This window comes from Rattus rattus, chromosome 7, assembly GCF_011064425.1.
Source record: "Rattus rattus isolate New Zealand chromosome 7, Rrattus_CSIRO_v1, whole genome shotgun sequence".
NCBI lineage: Eukaryota > Metazoa > Chordata > Mammalia > Rodentia > Muridae > Rattus > Rattus rattus.
The window spans coordinates 89121656-89145214 of NC_046160.1; the positions used below are offsets into that span (position 1 = coordinate 89121656).

The 23559-nt window shown below is 40.0% G+C and overlaps 1 protein-coding gene across 1 annotated transcript in view; it reads right to left on the minus strand.

Moving 5' to 3' along the window:
• Kcnh5 (potassium voltage-gated channel subfamily H member 5) overlaps window positions 1–23559 on the minus strand; it is a 285962-nt gene that overhangs the window by 43095 nt on the left and 219308 nt on the right. Inside the window, exon 10 of the mRNA XM_032907944.1 lies at window positions 11930–12126. Within this exon, the coding sequence (XP_032763835.1) occupies window positions 11930–12126 (197 nt within the window). The remainder of the gene's footprint in view (window positions 1–11929; window positions 12127–23559) is intronic.

Below are 23559 nucleotides of genomic sequence, written 5' to 3' on the forward strand. Positions count from 1 at the left end.
AGGCGCCAAGGAAGACGAAAAATACCACACACACTGCAGCCTTAGCATTCATACAAACCTCATGTTTTCATTCATAAGAACTGCTGTCCTTTAAACAAAGGTGGTCTGACAAGCCATCTTTCTACCAGGGCCCCACTCATTGGTGCTAACTGGCAGGAATTAAGAAATGGAAGGAACTTTAGAAATGGAAAGTACGGCGAATTGCTGAATCCATCCCTTTCTCTGGAATTTGAGAAACCCAGTCCTTAAATAACTGCTCTGGGGGCATATTGAAGGGTGAAAAAATCTGTCCACCTTTGTCCTGGCAACTAAAGTCTTCATTCTGTCTGCCAGCAGACCAACAGGGAGCCCGAAATAGAAACAGCTTAAGGACTCAATAGACTCCATAATTAGGTCTCTGCTTCATCTAAATGCACATGACAGACTTCTAGAATTGCTGAAGTTACCTCTGTAACCCCCATTGCTGAAATGAGAGCCAACACAAAGGTAGAAAATCTAGGCACCAGCAGATCTTTCTCTCCTGGCCCACATCTTACAAGACTAATCTCGAGTACAAATGGGGCAGTGCCTCGGTGTAAACTGAGAGGCATAAGCTTCACCATCCCAAAGGTGACTGTTTTTATACATCATGTCCTAAAGCAGACCTCAGAGTGAATGTGCAATCCGGATGACCAGTTGAGGTAATGACAGCTGTAAGTATCCTCTGCTCAGATTCTTGTGTTGAGAAAGTTACTGAGAATCAATTGGAAAAGAAAACTGCTCTCTCTTCCAAGAGCCTCCCATGCCAAATCTCCTGAGGTGGGCACTGCTTCCCCATCCCAGCAGGGTTCTGGAGATCCTAATTCACTAATGCAGAAGCTGCTTGCACCCTCCCAAAAGCATCGGGCCAGCAGGATTGTGCAGAATCTGCAGGCACAGTCGATTGGAAGGAGCAGCTGGAAGTTAACTCTAATTGTGATTTAACACCAATTAGTAATGGTCATTTTCATCATTCTACTTCATGCGGCTCTTTGCCAGAGCTGTCAAGGGTGTTGTGAGCATGCGTGCTTTTAGAGGCCAGTCATTATTCTCATCGTTGAAGTAAAGACTGTGCTCAGGAGAATGGCAGACGCATATTTCATGCATTTACTTATGTATTCTGTGATACAGAGGATGCTATTCTGGTCTTAGGCAATACGAGTTCATTGTTTGGATGGAAGATCACAGTATAGATGGGAAAACAAATTGTCACTATCAGCTCTACGAGACAAATGGACATAGGTGCCAAGTAATACATGGTCCAGACTTTTATGGAAGATCATTATCTTTCGCTCCAGTGTTTTAGTGTTCTTTTCCTATCAGCTAAAAATCAGTGGGTCTGTGGGGCAGAGGACCTGTCACATGTTGTTTAGCTTGGAAAGGAGAAAGAAAGGACGGCAGCTATAACTCCCATTGCTGCAACTTATGCCATTTCCCCAAAGATGCTGACGTGCGTTTCTGCAATCCACACAAATGCACAAGCTAAGTATACCAAGCAAGTATTTCAGGGAAGTACACTAGCCAATTCTAGGATGTATTCACTCACAAGACCACTAAAATACAACTCCCAGAAGCCAAGAATGAGCACGATAAGCGTGCATTGTGGGAAGAAAAGCAGCTACTGAATCCTAAGCTCATACCAGTGCTAGCATATAGCTAAACCACTGTTTGTTTCATCCTTTGGATCAAACACAATTCTTTCCCCCATGAACCTGCCGGCTAACTTCCGGTAAGCTGGATTCAAGAACAACAGCACCCTGTGTGGTAAACGTCTAGCTTTATGGGCAACGGGGTTTCATAAGGACTGCTCCGCTTGTCCCTTTGCTTTACAAAGTTTTACCAGATGACTCTTGGGAACATTTCTCTATCTTTTAGTGGGAATACTTCTGTTGTGGTTGACTTTTTCCTTCATCTCTTTCATCCCCTCCTCCTGTACTTCCTCTCTTTTCTTCCTGGTGGAAATAGGGTGTGGTTGTGTAGCATGGACTAACCCTGAACTCAATTTCCCTTTCCTTTTAAAAAAGTGATTATAGTGTTTATTACTAAGTTATAAAATGTTTCCTATGAAAGCTATCTAAGGAAGGCAAGGCGGAGCAATCCTAAGTAGGGTAACTAACCTCTGAGCCATCTCTCCACAATTCTCCTTTCTTGGCTTCTTTTTTTTTATCGGATATTTTTTTACTTACATTTCAAATGTTATCCCCTTTTCCAGTTTCCCATCCATAAACCTCCTATCCCATCCCCCCTTCTCCTTTCTTCTATGAGGGTGTTTCCCCACCCAACCATCTACTCTTCCTGCCTCACCACCCTGACATTCCCTTACACTGGGGGGTCCAGCCTTGGCAGGACCAAGGGCTTCTCCTCCCATTGGTGCCCCAACAAGGCCATCCTCTGCTACATATGCAGCTGAAGTCATGGATCAGTCCATGTATACTCTTTGGATGGTGGTTTAGTCCCTGTGGGCTCTGGTTGGTTGGCATTGTTGTTCTTATGCAGTTGCAAGTCCCTTCGGCTCCTTCAATCCTTTCTCTGACTCCTCCAATGGGGACCCCATTCTCAGCTCAATGGTTGGCTGTGAGCATTAGCCTCTGTATTTGTAAATTGCTAGAATTACAAGAATGCATTGCCAGGCACCCAGTTTGTAAGTTAATCTTGGCTCTCACCTTGCTTGAATTAAGGAATGAATGTCTAAGCATTTGGTAGAGATTGGCATGTCTGTAAGAACATTTCCAAAGATGACTGTGATTAGGGACACAGGTTTGAAAAACCTTTCTTGAATGTGCTCAGGACATGTCTAATAGGCTGGGGACTGGAGGGAAGAAAAGTGACAAATGAAGACCATTCCATCGTGTACAAGCTTCATCCCACTAAGTAAGTGCATCTGGTGCTATCCCTGCCTGGGACCTCAAACCACATCTCCATAGCCTGTGAACCCATCAATATGTCAACTACACTTCAGGGTGCTTTTAGGCCATCAGTCTCAAATTGGGACCGTGTCATTGGTCTCCCTTGTTTTTGACACGTCCATTTTTTTTTTTTTTTTGGACTGAGCAGATACCAGATATCATGAGGAGGGAGCAATAGTTCCCTTGACTATAAAATCACCATGACCATTTCCAAACCTGTCACCACACCAGGGGCTGTTCCTGAAACCTAGATTCATCATTAGAAAGAGCTACTAGAGGGCTGTAGTTATGGGCCTAACCAGCATCTCAAATCTAACATGACTTTTCAAAACTTTACCAAATCAATCCCTCCAGAAATTATAGCTTCTCTGAGATTCTTCCTCTTCCTTAAATGTATGTAGACCAAACAAATGTAGGGGTCATCATTAATTTCCCTATCACTTTAAAACCCTAAATCTAGGGGCTGCAGAGACAATTTAGCAGTTAACAGCACTTGCTCTCTTGCAGAGGACCTGAGTTTTGATACCCAGCACTCATATCAGACTGAACACAACCACCTACCAGGGTATCTGACACTTCCCTAGCATCTGTGGATACTTGCACGTTTACAGCACATATACATACACTCATGCACATACACACACACATGCACACACATGCACACACACACACACACAAATAAGTAAATATTTTTAAACCCATATTTCATCTGTTAGCAAGTCTTGTTGACCTTATATTCAAATCATAACTATTATCCAACCAATTCTCACCACTGCTACTTTCTTGGTCCAATCATGACCTCTACCCTTTACAATTAAGTTAGTTGTGTTCCTCTGAAGAACCTTGGTCAATGGATCTTCATCAACCACTGCATGATCAGGCACAACTCAGAAGTTAAGAAAACCATCTGAATCTGGGGTGATTTGGTCCCATTCAGCCGGAGGTGTTAGGTTCAATTATTTTTGCACATTGAACTTAAAATTGAATAGCCTCTGTGAGAATGGATCAATTATTGACACCCTTCTGAAATGTATATATCAAAACCATAGCTTCTGGTATGGCTCAAGCTTTAGATAAGGCTTCTGTGAAGTGGAGTGACATGAGCCATAATTATGTCAAGGATAGTTAGCAACATTATAAAAAGGGAGACCAGAATATCTCCGTGCTCACTCACTCCATGCAGAGCAGAGGCTGAAAGGTCATTCTAGCCTGTAGTGAGAAGGTGCTCCCTAGAGGAATGTCCCTCATCCTTAGCTCTGTAGTGTTAGCCTTTGTACGTATGAACAAATAAGTTTCCATAGTTTAAGCCACTGATTGGTTTTATGTTGTAGCAGCCAAATATTGGAACATATGTGAGACATATGAGACATATGCGAACATGAGCATTAAACTAACATTGACACCAGATTCTAAATTATCCCCGAATGGGGTACTATAAAGTATATACAATACAGAGAAGCCTGGACTCACAATTTCTCTCAGGCATGCAAGGAAGGTGTTGCTTTGATAACACAACTGAAGGACAGCTGTCAGTTGGCATCATCTTCTATCGGGGTCCAGTAGGCTCTACTTTGCAACAATTATAGAAGGATTACACATATTCTCTCTAGTACCGCTTAGGATTTTGATAATAGCTAACAAATTCAGTAAAGTCACAAGCTTTAAAAATATGGCCTTTGGTCTTGGTCTAGTGCAGTGGTTCTCAACTTGTGGATCTCAATCCCTTTGGGGGTTGTTTATCAGATATCCTATATATCATATCTATCTTACAATTTATCACAGTAGCAAGATTACAGTTAGGTAGTAACAATGAAATAAGTTTATGGTTGGGTGTCACCACAACATGAGGAACTACATTAAAGGGTCACAACTTTCAAGAGGTTAAGAACCATTGATCTAGAACCCTAAAGTTTATGTGTGTAAATATAATCCCCTCAAGGAAGTAAAACAGGAAGCCTCCAGTTGGAATATATTTTTGGCATCCATTAACATTGGTTAATATGAGTTATTTTCTTTCTTATCATAATTTAGTTCACAATATTTTCCTTTGAGATTTTTGGACTTGGCTGGATGATAATCTTGGTTCGCAGCCCCAACAAAAAAAACCACATTCTCTATACAACTCCAAAGACATTCTCTACACAACTCCAAAGCTTTGCTACCACAGCTCAGCAAATTTCAGGGCTTTTCAGCCCTATAGAAACATCGATCTCCCTGCTTCTCATTATTTTTTTTAGTACTTGTGATTCTCATCTTTGGCAATAAATTTGTCTGTATTTTCATAACCTTTAATATGAAGGTTAATAAATAATGTCTCATGCCCAATAGGAACTTCTCATTCTATACATTTATTCTAAATAAAGGAGTAACCAGAACAGCATGCATGGTACTGGCATGATAACAAAGAGAAGAACATGGTAAGACATTGCTGGTGATAAGGTAGTTTTTCATACACCATAGCACTCATTCACTGGTGTTAATGTGAAAGGCACACACTTTCGTTAATATGAAGTTATTTTCAATACAGGTGACAGGTGCCAACGTCCACCGTCAATGTTAGCTCATGCGCAGGTTGGAATCCTACCCGAGACACGGATCACGGCAGTAGCTTGTTCTGTGTGTTTGCTTGCTTGCTTGTCTGGGGTTTTCCGTTCATTTGGTCTGAAGCTCATGCTATCGGTTTTCCTTCTTATTTAAAACTGAACACAATCAAGCATCAAATTTTATAATCTTCCACAAAAGGCTTTTTAAAAAATGTCTTTAGTCTATCCTAGAAACGGCTGCAAAACCAAAACCAGAGCAGAGGCAACGTGGATGGACATGTTAACGTGGAAGGGGAAACGATCCACAGGATCCCACCTTCACCCCAAGACTGTTAATCTGCATACAGTGGAAAGGCTGACAGCACAGGGTTCCATGAACTTAGATGCCTGTGGAAGCTTTGGCACTAACTTGATAAGGAGACGTGAGTTAATAATTTCATTTTCTTTGTCTGGTTTTTCATCTACAATGAAATAAATTAAAACAGGTAACTTACAAAACTCTTTGCTCATTCTAGACAATCCTTTCTTTGAAACGAAATCGTAAACCTTATGTGGCCATCACCCTTCTAGACTCATTCAGACCCCTCTCCTGAGACAAACTGGAATCATCCTCCTGATGTTCTTTTAAGCCTATGTATTCTGTCACAGCACTTTCCTGAATCTAGGATGATCTCTCTTCAGTGGGCTTTCAGACAGCAGACACTGGGCCTCTCCCTCAGAGACCCCATAGCCATTAATAGGAACTGCATTAACTACCGATTGAGCCAACCAATGCTTTCTGTGGTACACTTCAACAAAGCGTCTCATCTGACTATGTACAGAAAATAGCAAATAAAATCTCTCACTCTTCTTATTTAAGTAGCTACTCTGGGGAGAAATATGTTCCTGCTATCTTGAAAGTGAAGAAAATATTCAGAAATAATTCACAATCTCAGCCATGCTTAATGTAGCCATAAGTGCTAATGTAACATTTATTTTAAGCTCCAAGGAAATAAAATTCTCTTGACAGCCTCATGTACAAATATACCTACCAATTTTTAAATGGCTCATTTTCTTCTACTCATAAAATTTAATGTCTGTGGGATTCATCATATTTTTAATAGAAAAGGGTTCTAATAAAATTACCAACATATCTGCAGATCTGAGGGACTCCGAGAATACAGATTTCATATTAACCATTATAAATGTGCATTGTTGGTCCTCAAGATGATCCTTAGTTTGGATGACTGACTAGACGTCACAAGATAGCAAAGAGTTACAATTGAGTGCATGACCTACTGAGCCTGAGCAAACAAAGTGAGCCTAGCAAAGCAAGTGGTGTGGGGGGAGTCTACGCAAGCTAGGCCAGAGGACCCAGCATCCTCTCTCTAGTTTCTCCATCAAGAGCTATGGAAATGGATGTGAGATGTGGGCCAAGAAATTCACCAGGGATGCAGTGTCTGCGAAGTTCATGTAGGCATCTTCAGACTGGCCTATACCAAAATTTCACAAAATAAAATAATCGCACTGTTTGCATAAATCAATTATTTGGATAAACCATTTAGACACAGAAAGGGACCACTAATCAGATCATAGGCATCTTCTGAAGTCTAAGCCCCAAGTTTAACTATTTAAGTAACTCTGACAAAGGACAAGGTGGTTTCTACTAGGTTCTGTCTGCCTCTATGTAAATGATAAACACTACTGAATAACAGCTAGCTAGGATGATCAGAAATACAATTAACCTAAGAGTCCAGTGGGAATCTTTTGGAATCTATCGCCCACACAGAGCGTAGCAATTACCTCCTTTGACTCAGGCCTGCAGGTGGTTCTGAATTCAATACACACTCATTCTCCCACTGTCTCCAGAAATAGCATCTTGAATTGGTTAAGCAGATAGATACATAAATAAACTCGGCGAACATTTCAACCCTGCTGCTCTCTGATGCCTTTTCTATCCATGTCTAATCTCAGTAAACCACAAAGGTGCATCCTCGTCACAGAAAACACAACCAAGGCCTTTTATGCAACTCAGTTTAGAACCTGAGTTCTACACAAGAGGCTGAGTCTCTTGCTGTCTGCTGAAGCCTGTGGGCCCTTCTCAGGACAGCTGCTTTAAGGGCACAAAATAACATGGTGGTAACCAAAACAGCACTTTGGAATATCTTAAACATACGTGACACATTCTGAAAACATCTATGTAACATCTATGCTTTAGGAGCAAATATTGCAGGAGTAGCCAACCATATTTGATTGGATTTAAGGCTCATTTTACGAGATGGAGCTTATCCCCATTTTAAAAATCGAGGTCTTTTGTTATCAAAACTTACAGGTTACAAGTAGAAGAATCCCAGGTTTCTAATACCGTGACACCAAGGTTCATTAATTTATTCCATTAAGGTCACAGCCTGTTAGGCCGAAGTAAACAAGCATGCTTTGCTTTTTCTTTTTTTGATTGTTGCATTTATTTATGCAGAAATTTTAGGAGCAATTGAATAAATTTGTTTTATTACTATTTTTATTACCTGCTAAAGTAATTTGATTTTATACACACACACACACACACACACACACACGCACACACACACACACACACACATATATATATTTGTACATGCATATAAGGGAAACCTCATTTGTATAGTAGATGAGAGCAAGCAACCAGAGCATCACTCAGTCCTCTCAGTACAGCCACTGCAAACCGCACACTCTACAACATTCCCACTGAGCCAATGTATAAATGTATACACTGGCTAGAGCTGCACGCTACTATGGCTGAGAACTTGGGTTTGAACTCTGATCCCCCACTTAGTACAATTGTATTCTTACTCAATGGCCATGGTCACTGTGAGATCCATACCTCACCAAGAACACAGTCTTGGTTATAGAAGTAAGTGACAACTGTTCATCAGTATCACCCTTACAATAACAGCAAGAAAACCCTTATTCTTTCACGTAGTGAACCAATGGGGAATAAAGTAAATGCACGGATGAGACATCCTACAAAGTGTAGGACATGTGTCCAGAAAAGACATTCATGGGAAAGCTTGACAACTGCTGCGAGAAGTTTGCAAACTCAAGGCATGGTTAATATCCAGACCTTGACACCCACGCATTTGGCTTGCTTATTATTAGAGTTGACAGCCTCTGCAGTTTTGGATCTCCCAGTTTTAAAACTAAATGAGCTAGTAGACTGAGAACTCTTACTTTTATTTTTTAAATTATTTGGCAGGTATAAATCCCCCTCTCAGAGCCTTCTTCTTCTAGTTGAAATGGAGACCATTCTGCCCACCCATATAAAACTGGCTGTTTAAATAGTAGTTAGTATTACTAATCGTTGGAAGGTACTCAGATACTCTTTCACAGTTCTCTTTCACATTTCATTTGGCTGAGAATGAAGTGGCAGCAACTGGCAACACATCCTGTTCACACCGTTTGCCAAGTTACTAAACAATCCGTTAAGAACAGAGGGATGGGATTATGAAAACAAATTAAAAATGATACAGGTATAATAGATTTGGAAAGGGAGAAGTCGCTTGCTGTAACTTAGCATGCTAGAACCCTTGGACACAAGTATATAGTCCCCAGATCCTGATTTAAAAAGTAAAAACAAACAACAGTTCTCAGTCTACTAGCTCAATGTTTTTAAAACTGGGAGAGCCGAAACTGTAGAAGCTGTCAGCTCTAATAATAAGTAAAATGTGTGTAGTGTGTATGTGTGGCATGTGTGTGTGTGTGTGTGTATGTGTGTATGTGTGTATGTGTGTATGTGTGTATGTGTGTATGTGTGTGTGCCTTTGTGTGTGTCTTTGTGTGTGTCTGTGTGTGTCTGTGTGTGTGTGTGTGATATGTGGTGTGTGTGTACGTGTGTGTGTATGTGTATATGTGTGTATGTCTGTGTGTGTGTATGTATGTGTGTGTATGTGTGTGTGTGTGGTATGTGGTGTGTGTGTGTGCATGCGTGCATGTGTGTGTGTGTATGTGGTGTGTGTGTATATGTGTGTGTTGCACCTATATTGTACAAACACATGCATAGGAGTGTACAAGAGAAAAGAGAGGAGGCAGAGATTTATAATTAAATTATTTTTGAAGAAATGTATATTATATTTGTAACCTGTTTGAATTATTCCTTCTTGAGACTTGGCTTGCAGCCATATCATGTGTGCTAGCTAGTTTATGTCGACTTGACACAAGTGCCATCTGAGTAAGGGAGCCCGGAGTGAAAGGTAATACCTTCATACTCCCCGCTACAGGGTATTGTTTACTTAATAATTTATGGGGAGGGCCCAGACTTTTGTGGGCGGTACCATCTCTGGGCTGGTGGTCCTGGGTTCTGTAAGAAAGCAAGATCAGTGAGTCATGAGGAGCAAGTCAGTAAGCAGCCCCCTCCATGGCCTCTGTATCAGCTCCTGCCTCCAGGTAGCTTCCCTGCTCGAGTTCATGTCCTGACTTCTTTCAATTTTGCACTATATGTGGAATTGTAAGTCAAATAAACCCTTCCCTCCTCAGCTCGCCTTTGGCCATGATATTTCATCACAGCAATAGTAACCCTAACTAGGACAGTTGGTTATTTAATATTAATCAGCTGGCCTGATTTCTTCACATGGTTGGAGAAAAAACCTCCACATCTTATATCAAAGATGTCATAAATTATCAAGTGAGATCTGATGTAAACAGAACTCTGTTTTGAAGTGTACAATGACAGTAGGTATTCTGTAAAATGTAGTGATAGATAATGGCTTTGGCCACCTTACAGAACAGGGAAAACTTCCAAATCGGATCTATTTTGAGTTGGTATGAACATAAGAGCTTCAAATAGTTGTTTATAGATGGGGACCTTCCAGCAGAAAGCAGAGGATGAACGCAAGTACTGTGAACTACGTAACAGCAAGCAAGAATATTTCATATTTGGATCACATTTGGGCCCCTCTCCCTCATCCATCACTAACTAGTGTCTGATTGCTAGCATTTCACACTATACGCAGTTGAAGGTTCCCGAGCACAGGGAGTCAGCGGTTTGTCTCTGTTATCTACAGATGTTTACTAGTCCCACAGGTTCTGGATATTTAATGACAAATTGTTAACAAACATATGAACTGAAACGCAGCTCTAATACAAATCAAATGTTTGAAAACTCAGTCTCATTCCCATTCCTGGCAGTCCTTCTCTTGGACTCTGAGTAAGAAGCACATTGATTTAATTCTGTTTGTTTCTGCATTGCTAATGTGTAGACATTAATTTCTCTCTTGACCGTCTTGTTTGCATTCATGTTAACTACAAGAAAGCTTTTATTTAAGAGGCTATAGAAACCAGGGATCATTATTCCAAAACGCTTCACTATAGACAGGCAATCATTTTATGTGAAGTCCATTAAGTCCAGTCATCCAAATGTATTTCATTCTTAGCCATAAAAGAGTCTTAGCCAATGACCAGTGATCTATAAATTAGAGACTGGAGGTTTCTTTATGCAAATTAACTTTATGTCACACTCATCAATAAAGAAACAAATGGTGAAGAGGATCGAATTTGCAACCGCGCCAGAGTACAGGGATCCTGTATCTATTTACAGGGTATGCAGTGTGCCTCATTCACTCTTCCGATGGTGTTCTTTGAAAGACTTGTTGAAAAGGAAACTTTGTAAATGGATTATGAGATGAGAAGAAAGATTGAAAGAGCACGAAAACAGAAATTAGCCATCTTGATTGACCTTCCCAGCTTTAAAGACATCCACACCACAAAGGAAAGAGGCTGCTGTCCCTTTTAGATCACCGTCACAAACTTTTGGAACTAATCATATATGATGGCATTTTTTGGTTGTCAAATTGACTACATCTAGAATTAACTAAAATCCAAACAGCTTCATACACCTTTGAGGGTTTTGGTTTTTGTTGTTGTTTTGTTTTTCTTGATTAAATTATTTAAGTAGGATGATCTACCCAAAATCTGGATTTTTTGAGGTGTAATCTACCTTAAATCCGGACCTCGCCTTTTGGCGGCAGCCTATGTAAAGGACATGGAAGAAGGACTCTCTGGCTCTTTGCCCGCTTGACCTCACTCTCTTTGACAAATTCATTCCATCACTGACATTACAGCCTACTTCTTTGAGATTCTGGCATATGCTGAAGACCACCTGAGACATCCAACTTTGTGGACTGAACGATTGCTAGATTCTTGGACCTTGGACATTCTGAACCCTGACTAATAATATATCCTGCCATAGCACAGTTTCCAGTCCTATTTGCTTCTCCCCGAGTCTGTTTTTCATTTTGTATCTTACATAATAAAGACCCGAATATTTGCTCAAATAATCAGAGTGCCTTCTCTCTTTAAAAGTAAACAGTGTAAATAAAAGGGAAGAAAATGACGTCACTCTATCCAGATGGGAATGTAGCACTTCAAAATGAAGCACTTTCCACTCTTGGCTGATAGAACGTAGGCTGCTAGCCCCCTGGATACTCATAAGAGGAAGTAGATACAACATACCCGCTTCCTTAGATTGCAAGTGAGAGTGAGGTTCCTGGAGAATGAGTTTGCAAATGCTGTATAGAAGTCAAGGACCTTGAGCAAGGCTTCTCTCTTGATGATGTGCAGGTCACAGTACGTCAGGGCCCGAACATTGGCACATGCATGAGCAAGGGTGGTTTCCTTCCAGAAGATGTCTCCAAACACATCACCTTTCCCTGGAAAGCAGGACAACAGTTTTTAGCCAGACCTACTAACATTCTTTTGTTTAGCATTGATCTATATAATTTAAAGCATGAATTCCTCTGTATATAAATAATACTGCGCAGCACATTTTCATTGTGAGGACATCCCCAGATTTTAGTTGCTGATGGAAACAGTGTTGGGGAAATAAATGCCATTCCTTGGAGTAGCCACTACTCTCATTTTAATAAATGCTTTCAATAACTTTTGCAACCTTAATTTTTCCCATTCTCATTGGAAAGAGCAAAAATAGCTTCTCTTTTCTCATACTTCCTAGGGAAGAATTGACAACAAAACAAAATGCAATATCCAAGAGCCCATTGCTATAGCCTTTATAAATCTATGATAGATGCAATATACATTAATAGAATTATTCTGTAACTAATAATTACTCTCCAAGCACACTAAAGTATGTTATATCTTCGTCCTCAAAGCATGCCCTTCTCTTTCCACATCGTTAAACCTGACAGGGTCTCAGGTGTGGCTCCAGAGCACCCCAACTATAATTCCTAAGCACAGGAACTGAACTGTGGGAGACGGAGGGGGATGCACTTGTAATCCAACAGATTCAGAGCCACATGCTAGAGTCCAATGCAGATGCATCTTTAAGATTCTAGAATTGCAGGATGACCTATTCGCTTCAGCAGCACCATCAACTGAGAATATCCACCACCCCATGTCAGAAGTGCCTAGTTTTACAAAGGGCTTGAGGAAATGTCAAATGTCAATAACCCTCAAAGGCCCTTCTGCTTAGGAAGGTTCCCTATGAGCCCTCTGGCTTCTAAAGTTCAGCCATCTGCTCTCTTTGTTCTGTTTCTGCCAAGATGTGTTTAAATGGGAAAAGACAGGAGGAATGTACTCTGGTGGGATAAGCTTTCCTAGAGGCGTTCCATGCATGATCTGTTCTTTATGCATTCTAATCACACAGAGGAACAAATACCTATTTACATCGTACAGATTAAAATCAGAAGAGGGGAAAGAAGAAATGTTCCATAAAGCTCTCAAGGACAATCACACCACTAGAAAGGAAAGTGGGAGTAACCAGAGAAACAGGAGAAAGAAACAGAGAAGTTGGCTGTGTACATCACAGACTTTTTTGCCCAAATGGGAGGCTGGGTAGCTCTTAAAACAGAGATGTGGCGGAGTCAACCCTAACAGTTAGGCACAGTATGGCAGATGCAGAAGCCATTCGAGATATTATGAAGGTGTTCAGGTCACCATGCAGATCACAAGATTGGCACAAAAATAATCATGATAGGTACTTAATTCATTTTCAACAATCCATTTGTTTTCCAACCCCCTAAAACATCCTTGCAGTTGATGTCACTGTTTGATGACTCAGTTGTTTGATAGCTACAGTCATCCAAGGAAATAACATAAGAAACCAAGGAACTAAAATAGCCTGGGGATACTAATGACAGAAGCTTGTATCATAGCACCACATCTGACATAGAGACGAAGTCTTTATGTGGCATTCTCTTTAAGACAGCAATTCCAATTAACAGTGTTTACTCTACCTGCATAATCAGAAGTGCTAAATTGACTTGTGAAAAATGCTCACAGAACTAATATTTATAATAATCCAATGAAGTATAGTAAGGTAAAGGTCAAGGGATAAATAAATTATGAAATACTAGATAGCCACTAAGTAACATAAATTGTATGAAATGACACACAGAAATGCTCATATTACATAAAATTATAAAATCAGAATATCAAATGAAAGACATAGTGGATTACATTTTATGGACCACACACTCCTACCCTATCACCCATACATGTACATAAAGCTTAGAAGCAAATGCACTAATGTGGTAGTTTCTCTCAGAATTACAGGGTCAGTGCTAGTCTCCTTTTTAATGTAAATGCATTGTTTGTAAAGAGAAAGTATCAATAACGGTGATAATAGCACAGTCTCTGGTGCTGAAAACATAATTTTTTAAAAGGGTTCTTTTGTTCCACTTCTAGATTTTTGTGTTCTTTTTAAAGCTCTAATATAGGAACATATTCTATACTGTCATTAGACTCTTATTCTTTCTTAAAGAGATGGAAAAAGATGATATATCTTTTAGATTTATTTCTGTTGTTCTTTCTCGAATTACCAATTACAATATCATTTCTGACTGTGATCAACTATCTGATTTTCAGGCACTGTAATGCATTTGATTAATAGTCCCAGGTCTAGGAATTTATAAAAATATTAGAACCATTATGAAAGCATTATGAAAGCAAAAGGTAATGCTATCACTCACAGCCTGGCAGTCAAAAATAAATACCATACACGAGAAGCCAAAAGAAATTACAAAAATTTATGAAAAATATCAATAAATAAAGACTTCAATCAGTTTTTACAAATAATATACAAAATATTTATCTTATAATACTACATCGAAAATTGACTAAATAATTATATGGATGAATCCAGAAATTCATTTGTTTCTTTTAGACTTTCCAAATTTTATACAGTATGGCCCTTTAAAGTATTATCTTAGAATATTCTGGATTTCTTTGATGCTTATTGTGATATTTCCCTGTTCATTTCTGATGTTGTTTTGGGTCATCTATTTCCTTACTTGGTTAGTAGGGCCAGGGACTTTCATAGTACCTGAAGGTGCCAAGCAAGACTGCAAGGGAAGGTAGTATCCCACTTATGATGCCTATAAACTACAATAATGTCAAAAATGTGACAATAATGCAAAGAGTACAGTAGTGGTATCCATATCTTGGTAGCAACTGACAGTTCTGTAATTGGACTTATGGTCTCTTCATCAAAAGGAAAAACACCTCTGGTACTTGAAACCTAGTTAGCTATCTGGAATTGATATGGTCCTGGGTCTTGAAGGAGAACTCATTTTGCTAAAGCAGCATCATTTGTAACTGCCTCTAACATCAATAATAAAGTATATAAAATAAAACTAAGGCACAAAGACAAAAAATGTTACAGAACATGTACATTTTTAAAAAGTTTTCATGATAGAACCAATGTGCAATGTTCAATTATGTTATGATAGGCAGCCAATTATGCTAGTATTAAATTGCCAGTCAAAAATAAATTTAGATAAGGGATAAAAAGAACAAATGACTAAAAGAAAAATATAATTCAGTAATAAAAGTACAGGTTTTAAAAATGTTTATCATGAAGAGGCGGCGCAGATCTTCCTGGTCGCTGCCACCGCGGAGAGCCCGTGGGCAGCACCCCGTGAGCGAACTTGAGCCTCGGGACCAAAGGTAAGACTAACTTATCTGCTGCAAGTGACTTGCCGGGTGGAATCGGGACAACAGAGGCAGAATCCCTCTAGGACCAGGCACGTCCTGTGTTTACCGGAAGTCCCACACCCGCGGATCCCGGCCCGCAGCAGCTCTCTGCGCCCAGAACCTGTGGGAGAGATACCTTACCGCCTGGTCAGGTGGGCACTCCTGAGGCTGCAGAGCAGAAGAGACCACCAACACTGCCCACCCCTGCCCACATCCCTGGCCCAAGAGGAAACTGTATAAGGCCTCTGGGCTCCCGTGGGAGAGGGCCCAGGTGAGGCAGGAGCCCTGCCTGAGACACCGCCGGAACCTGAAGGAAACAGACCGGATAAACAGTTCTCTGCACCCAAATCCCGTGGGAAGGAGAGCTAAACCTTCAGAGAGGCAGACACGCCTGCGAAAACAGAAGAGACTGCTCTCTACACACATTGCTGACTCCAGAGGAAAACACCGGAGGCCATCTGGAACCCTGGTGCACGGAGGCTCCCGGAAGGGGCGGCGCAGATCTTCCTGGGTGCTGCCACCTCGGAGAGCCCGTGGGCAGCACCCCGCAAGCGAACTTGAGCCTCGGGACCACAGGTAAGACCAACTTTTCTGCTGCAAGTGACCTGCCTGGTGAACTCAAGACACAGGCCCACAGGAACAGCTGAAGACCTGTAGAGGGGAAAAACTACACGCACGAAAGCAGAACACTCTGTCCCCAATACTGGCAGAAAGAAAACAGTAAAACAGGTCTACAGCACTCCTGACACACAGGCTTATAGGACAGTCTAGCCACTGTCAGAAATAGCAGAACAAAGTAACACTAGAGATAATCTGATGGCGAGAGGCAAGCGCAGGAACCCAAGCAACAGAAACCAAGACTACATGACATCATCGGAGCCCAATTCTCCCACCAAAACAAACATGGAATATCCAAACACACCAGAAAAGCAAGATCTAGTTTCAAAATCATATTTGATCATGATGCTGGAGGACTTCAAGAAAGACGTGAAGAACTCCCTTAGAGAAACACAGGAAAACATTAATAAACAAGTAGAAGCCTACAGAGAGGAATCGCAAAAATCCCTGAAAGAATTCCAGGAAAACACAATCAAACAGTTGAAGGAATTAAAAATGGAAATAGAAGCAATCAAGAAGAACACATGGAAATAACCTGGATATAGAAAACCAAAAGAAGAGACAAGGAGCTGTAGATACAAGCTTCACCAACAGAATACAAGAGATGAAAGAGAATCTCAGGAGCAGAAGATTCCATAGAAATCATTGACTCAACTGTCAAAGATAATGTAAAGCGGAAAAAGCTACTGGTCCAAAACATACAGGAAACCAGGACTCAATGAGAAGATCAAACCTAAGGATAATAGGTATAGAAGAGAGTGAAGACTCCCAGCTCAAAGGACCAGTAAATATCTTCAACAAAATCATAGAAGAAAACTTCCTAACCTAAAAAAGAGATACCCATAGGCATACAAGAAGCCTACAGAACTCCAAATAGATTGGACCAGAAAAGAAACACCTCCCGTCACATAATAGTTAAAACACTAAACGCTCAAAATAAAGAAAGAATATTAAAAGCAGTAAGGGAAAAAGGTCAAGTAACATATAAAGGCAGACCTATCAGAATCACACCAGACTTCTCGCCAGAAACTATGAAGGCCAGAAGATCCTGGACTGATGTCATACAGACGCTAAGAGAACACAAATGCCAGCCCAGGCTACTGTATCCTGCAAAACTCTCAATTAACATAGATGGAGAAACCAAGATATTCCATGACAAAACCAAATTTACACAATATCTTTCTACAAATCCAGCACTACAAAGGATAATAAATGGTAAAGCCCAACATAAGGAGGCAAGCTATACCCAAGAGGAGGCAAGAAACTAATCGTCTTGGCAACAAAACAAAGAGAAGAAAAGCACACAAACACAACCTCACATCCAAATATGAATATAACAGGAAGCAATAATCACTATTCCTTAATATCTCTCAACATCAATGGCCTCAACTCCCCAATAAAAAGACATAGATTAACAAACTGGATACGCAACAAGGACCCTGCATTCTGCTGCCTACAGGAAAACACACCTCAGAGACAAAGACAGACACTACCTCAGAGTGAAAGGCTGGGAAACAACTTTCCAAGCAAATGGTCAGAAGAAGCAAGCTGGAGTAGCCATTCTAATATCAAATAAAATCAATTTCCAACTAAAAAGTCATCAAAAAAAGATAAGGAAGGACACTTTATATTCATCAAAGGAAAAATCCACCAAGATGAACTCTCAATCCTAAATATCTATGCTCCAAATACAAGGGCAGGGCATTACATACGAAAAGAAACCTTACTAAAGCTCAAAACACACATTGCACCTCACACAATAATAGTGGGAGATTTCAACACCCACTCTCATCAATGGACAGATCATGGAAACAGAAATTAAACAGAGACGAGACAGACTAAGAAGTCATGAGCTAAATGGACTTAACGGATATTTATAGAACGTTCTACCCTAAAGCAAAAGGATATACCTTCTTCTCAGCTCCTCATGGTACTTTCTCCAAAATTGACCATATAATTGGTCACAAAACGGGCCTCAACAGGTACAGAAAGATAGAAATAATCCCATGCCTGCTATCGGACCACCACGGCCTAAAGCTGGTCTTCAATAACAATAAGGGAAGAATGCCCACATATACGTGGAAACTGAACAATGCTCTACTCAATGATAACCTGGTCAAGGAAGAAATAAAGAAAGAAATTAAAAACTTTTAGAATTTAATGAAAATGAAGGTACAACATACCCAAACTTATGGGACACAATGAAAGCTGTGCTAAGAGGAAAACTCATAGCGCTGAGTGCCTGCAGAAAAAGAAATAGGGAAAGAGCATATGTCAGCAGCTTGACAGCACACCTAAAAAGCTCTAGAACAAAAGAAGCAAATACACCCAGGAGGAGTAGAAGGCAGGAAATAATCAAACTCAGAGCTGAAATCAACCAAGTAGAAACAAAAATGACCATAGAAAGAATCAACAGAACCAAAAGTTGGTTCTTTGAGAAAATCAACAATATATATAAACCCTTAGCCAGACTAACGAGAGGACACAGAGAGTGTGTCCAAATTAACAAAATCATAAATGAAAAGGGAGACATAACTACAGATTCAGAAGAAATTCAAAAATCATCAGATCTTACTATAAAAGCCTATATTCAACAAAACTTGAAAATCTACAGGAAATGGACAATTTCCTAGACAGATACCAGGTACCGAAGTTAAATCAGGAACAGATAAACCAGTTAAACAACCCCATAACTCCTAAGGAAATAGAAGCAGTCATTAAAGGTCTCCCAACCAAAAAAGAGCCCAGGTCAGACGGGTTCAGTGCAGAATTCTATCAGACTTTCATAGAAGACCTCATACCAATATTATCCAAACTATTCCACAAAATTGAAACAGATGGAGCACTACCGAATTCCTTCTATGAAGCCACAATTACTCTTATACCTAAACCACACAAAGACCCAACAAAGAAAGAGAACTTCAGACCAATTTCCCTTATGAACATTGACGCAAAAATACTCAACAAAATTCTGGCAAACCGAATCCAAGAGCACATCAAAACAATCATCCACCATGATCAAGTAGGCTTCATCCCAGGCATGCAGGGATGGTTTAATATACAGAAAACCATCAACGTGATCCATTATATAAACAAACTGAAAGAACAAAACCACATGATCATTTCATTGGATGCTGAGAAAGCATTTGATTCAACACGCCTTAATTATAAAAGTCCTGGAAAGAATAGGAATTCAAGGCCCATACCTAAACATAGTAAAAGCCATATACAGCAAACCAGTTGCTAACATTAAACTAAATGGAGAGAAACTTGAAGCAATCCCACTAAAATCAGGGACTAGACAAGGCTGCCCACTCTCTCCCTACTTATTCAATATAGTTCTTGAAGTTCTAGCCAGAGCAATCAGACAACAAAAGGAGGTCAAGGGGATACAGATCGGAAAAGAAGAAGTCAAAATATCACTATTTGCAGATGATATGATAGTATATTTAAGTGATCCCAAAAGTTCCACCAGAGAACTACTAAAGCTGATAAACAACTTCAGCAAAGTGGCTGGGTATAAAATTAACTCAAATAAATCAGTAGCCTTCCTCTACACAAAAGAGAAACAAGCCGAGAAAGAAATTAGGGAAACGACACCCTTCATAATAGACCCAAATAATATAAAATACCCGGTGTGACTTTAACCAAGCAAGTAAAAGATCTGTACAATAAGAACTTCAAGACACTGAAGAAAGAAATTGAAGAAGACCTCAGAAGGTGGAAAGATCTCCCATGCTCATGGATTGGCAGGATTAATATAGTAAAAATGGCCATTTTACCAAAAGCGATCTACAGATTCAATGCAATCCCCATCAAAATACCAATCCAATTCTTCAAAGAGTTAGACAGAACAATTTGCAAATTCATCTGGAATAACAAAAAACCCAGGATAGCTAAAACTATCCTCAACAATAAAAGGACTTCAGATGGAATCACTATCCCTGAACTCAAGCAGTATTACAGAGCAATAGTGATAAAAACTGCATGGTATTAGTACAGAGACAGACAGATAGACCAATGGAACAGAATTGAAGACCCAGAAATGAATCCACACACCTATGGTCACTTGATTTTTGACAAAGGAGCCAAATCCATCCAATGGAATAAAGATAGCATTTTCAGCAAATGGTGCTGGTTCAACTGGAGGTCAACATGTAGAAGAATGCAGATCGATCCATGCTTATCACCCCTGTACAAAGCTTAAGTCCAAGTGGATCAAGGACCTCCACATCAAACCAGACACACTCAAACTAATAGAAGAAAAACTAGGAAGCATCTGGAACACATGGGCACTGGAAAAAATTTCCTGAACAAAACACCAATGGCTTATGCTCTAAGATCAAGAATGGACAAATGGGATCTCATAAAACTGCAAAGCTTCTGTAAGGCAAAGGACACTGTGGTTAGACAAAACGGCAACCAACAGATTGGGAAAAGATCTTTACCAATCCTACAACAGATAGAGGCCTTATATCCAAAATATACAAAGAACTCAAAAAGTTAGACCAAGAGGGAGACAAATAACCCTATTAAAAATGGGGTTCAGAGCTAAACAAAAAGAATTCACAGCTGAGGAATGCCGAATGGCTGAGAAACACCTAAAGAAATGTTCAACATCTTTAGTCATCAGGAAATGCAAATCAAAACAACCCTGAGATTTCACCTCACACCAGTGAGAATGGCTAAGATCAAAACTCAGAGACAGCAAATGCTGGCGAGGATGTGGAGAATGAGAACACTCCTCCATTGTTGGTGGGATTGCAGACTGGTACAACCATTCTGGAAATCAGTCTGGAGGTTCCTCAGAAAATTGGACATTAAACTGCCTGAGGATCCAGCTATCCTCTCTTGGGCATATACCCAAAAGATGCCCCAACATATAAAAAAGACACGTGCTCCACTATGTTCATCGCAGCCTTATTTATAATAGCCAGAAGCTGGAAAAACCCAGGTGCCCTTCAACAGAGGAATGGATACAGAAAATGTGGTATATCTACACAATGGAATATTACTCAGCTATCAAAAACAACGAGTTTATGAAATTTGTAGGCAAATGGTTGGAACTGGAAAATATCATCCTGAGTGAGCTAACCCAATCACAGAAAGACATACATGGTATGCACTCATTGATAAGTGGCTATTAGCCCAAATGCCTGAATTACCCTAGATGCCTAGAACAAATGAAACTCAAGACAGATGATCAAAATGTGAATGCTTCACTCCTTCTTTAAAAGGGGAACAAGAATACCCTTGGCAGGGAAGAGAGAGGCAAAGATTAAAACAGAGACTGAAGGAACATCCATTCAGAGCCTGCCCCACATGTGGCCCATATATATACAGCCACCCAATTAGACAAGATGGATGAAGCAAAGAAGTGCAGAAGTGTAGATCGCTCCTGAGAGACACAGCCAGAATACAGCAAATACAGAGGCGAATGTCAGCAGCAAACCTCTGAACTGAGAATAGGACCCCCGTTGAAGGAATCAGAGAAAGAACTGGAAGAGCTTGAAGGGGCTCGAGACCCTATATGTACAACAATGCCAAGCCACCAGAGCTTCCAGGGACTAAGCCACTACCTAAAGACTATACATGGACTGACCCTGGACTCTGACCTCATAGGTAGCAATGAATATCCTAGTAAGAGCACCAGTGGAAGGGGAAGCCCTGGGTCCTGCTAAGAATGAACCCCCAGTGAACTAGACTGTCGGGGAGGCAGCAATGGGGGGAGGGTGGGGAGGGAACACCCATAAGGAAGGGGGAGGGAAGGGATGTTTGCCGGAAACCGGAAAGGAATAACACTCGAAATGTATATAAGAAATATTCAAGTTAATAAAAAAAAAAAGTATTTGTCAAATAAAAAAAAATGTTTATCATATTCTTCTTTATGTTATTCCCCAACATTTTATATAATGAATCTAAATAATCTTTATTAAAAAGAGCAAAAAATAGCAAACTAATTCATAGATACACAGTAAAATTTTAAAGCATATACAAATATAAAAACATTAGAGAACTTCAGCAGAATTAACAAGGGTGGATAACTCTAATACTGTCCTAAAACTAGTCAATAAATATTCATTGATTGGTAGTTTAAAGGACTCAGGAGTTTAAAGATACTCAATAAATGAGTAGAATTTTCTCTTAACAAAACAGACAGTTGTGAATTATGTAGGCATCCAAATATTAATTAGTCATTTTATCTTACCTAACTGAAAAACTAAAATCTAGTTTGAAGTGTTTTTGTTTGTTTGGTTGTTTTTTTTTCTTTGTTGCTGTTGTTTTGCTTTTTAATTGTGAGTACATTGTCGCTGTCACAGACACACCAGAAGAGGCAGAAGAGGGCATCAGATCCCATTACAGATGGTTGTGAGCCACCATGTGGTTGCTGGGAATTGAACGCAGGACCTCTGGAAGAACAGTCAGTGCTCTTAACTGTTGAGCCACCTCTCCAGCCCCTACTTTGAAGTTTTAAAATTTATCTCTTTTGTTTTTTCTTTTCAAATTTAAGGATTCAACTCAGGGCTTCAAGCATGCTAGTGAAGAACTCTAACATTGTCCTCCACGATCACTCTAAAATCGTGTATCATTTTGGAATTATGGGGGGAGGAGATATCTATGGTGCAGAAAGAACAGTAAGAACCCAGAGTATTAACTCATGACACACTTTGTCCCCTAGTCCTCCTTCAAAAATATGAGAAAAATATAGCAAAATTAATGAATCTGGGTAACTCTACTCCACCATCAAAGTTTTCACAAAATGATGCTAACTGTTTCATGGCATAAAATTTCCTTTAATACATGTGATACATAAGCTAGGCGTTAGCCTCATCATTCACTTCACAGTATGCTTGCTCCAAGTCATCCAATATATAATTCAATGCACAGCAATCTTTTATGACACTTGTGGGAATGTGGTCATCTTGCAAGTGAATGACTTATGAATGTGACAGAACACATTAATGTTCTTCTTCAAGGCATACTACAAACTTTACACATTCTGAGAAAAATACCACGCAATGTGGACATAGGACAGTGTGCACGGAACACCCAATAAAGAAACCAACCCCTTACTGCATGGCAAAGGTTTTTACACACTTTCAGTCAAAGAAACTCCCATTCCTGTTCATGACTACAGAGTGTCTGATGCCAGTTTTTAGGTCAGTTCCTGCTGGGTGCAAGTCACCCCTGCTGTAAACATTTCGGCTCTTAAGCAAACTAGCCTCCCTCGAAGCCCTAAAATAGGAAGGAACCTCATACTTAACAGGAAAGCTGTTGTTTGGTCTATTTATATTTTCTCAGTTCTTTGCATCAAGCCTTATGAAGTATTTCACTGCCGAACCACAGGAAACTGGATGGGAAAACAGAAATGAGTGCTTAACGTCCACATAGTAAGAAACTGTAAAATGTAAAGATAAAACAGAGGTAGAGTTGTATCATGAAGAAAGGAGTAGTAGAGCTTTAACCAGCTTGGGGACTGTGGTGCTCTATGGGGATAGTTTAACAGCCAGATTTGGCTTTTTATTACCTTAGAC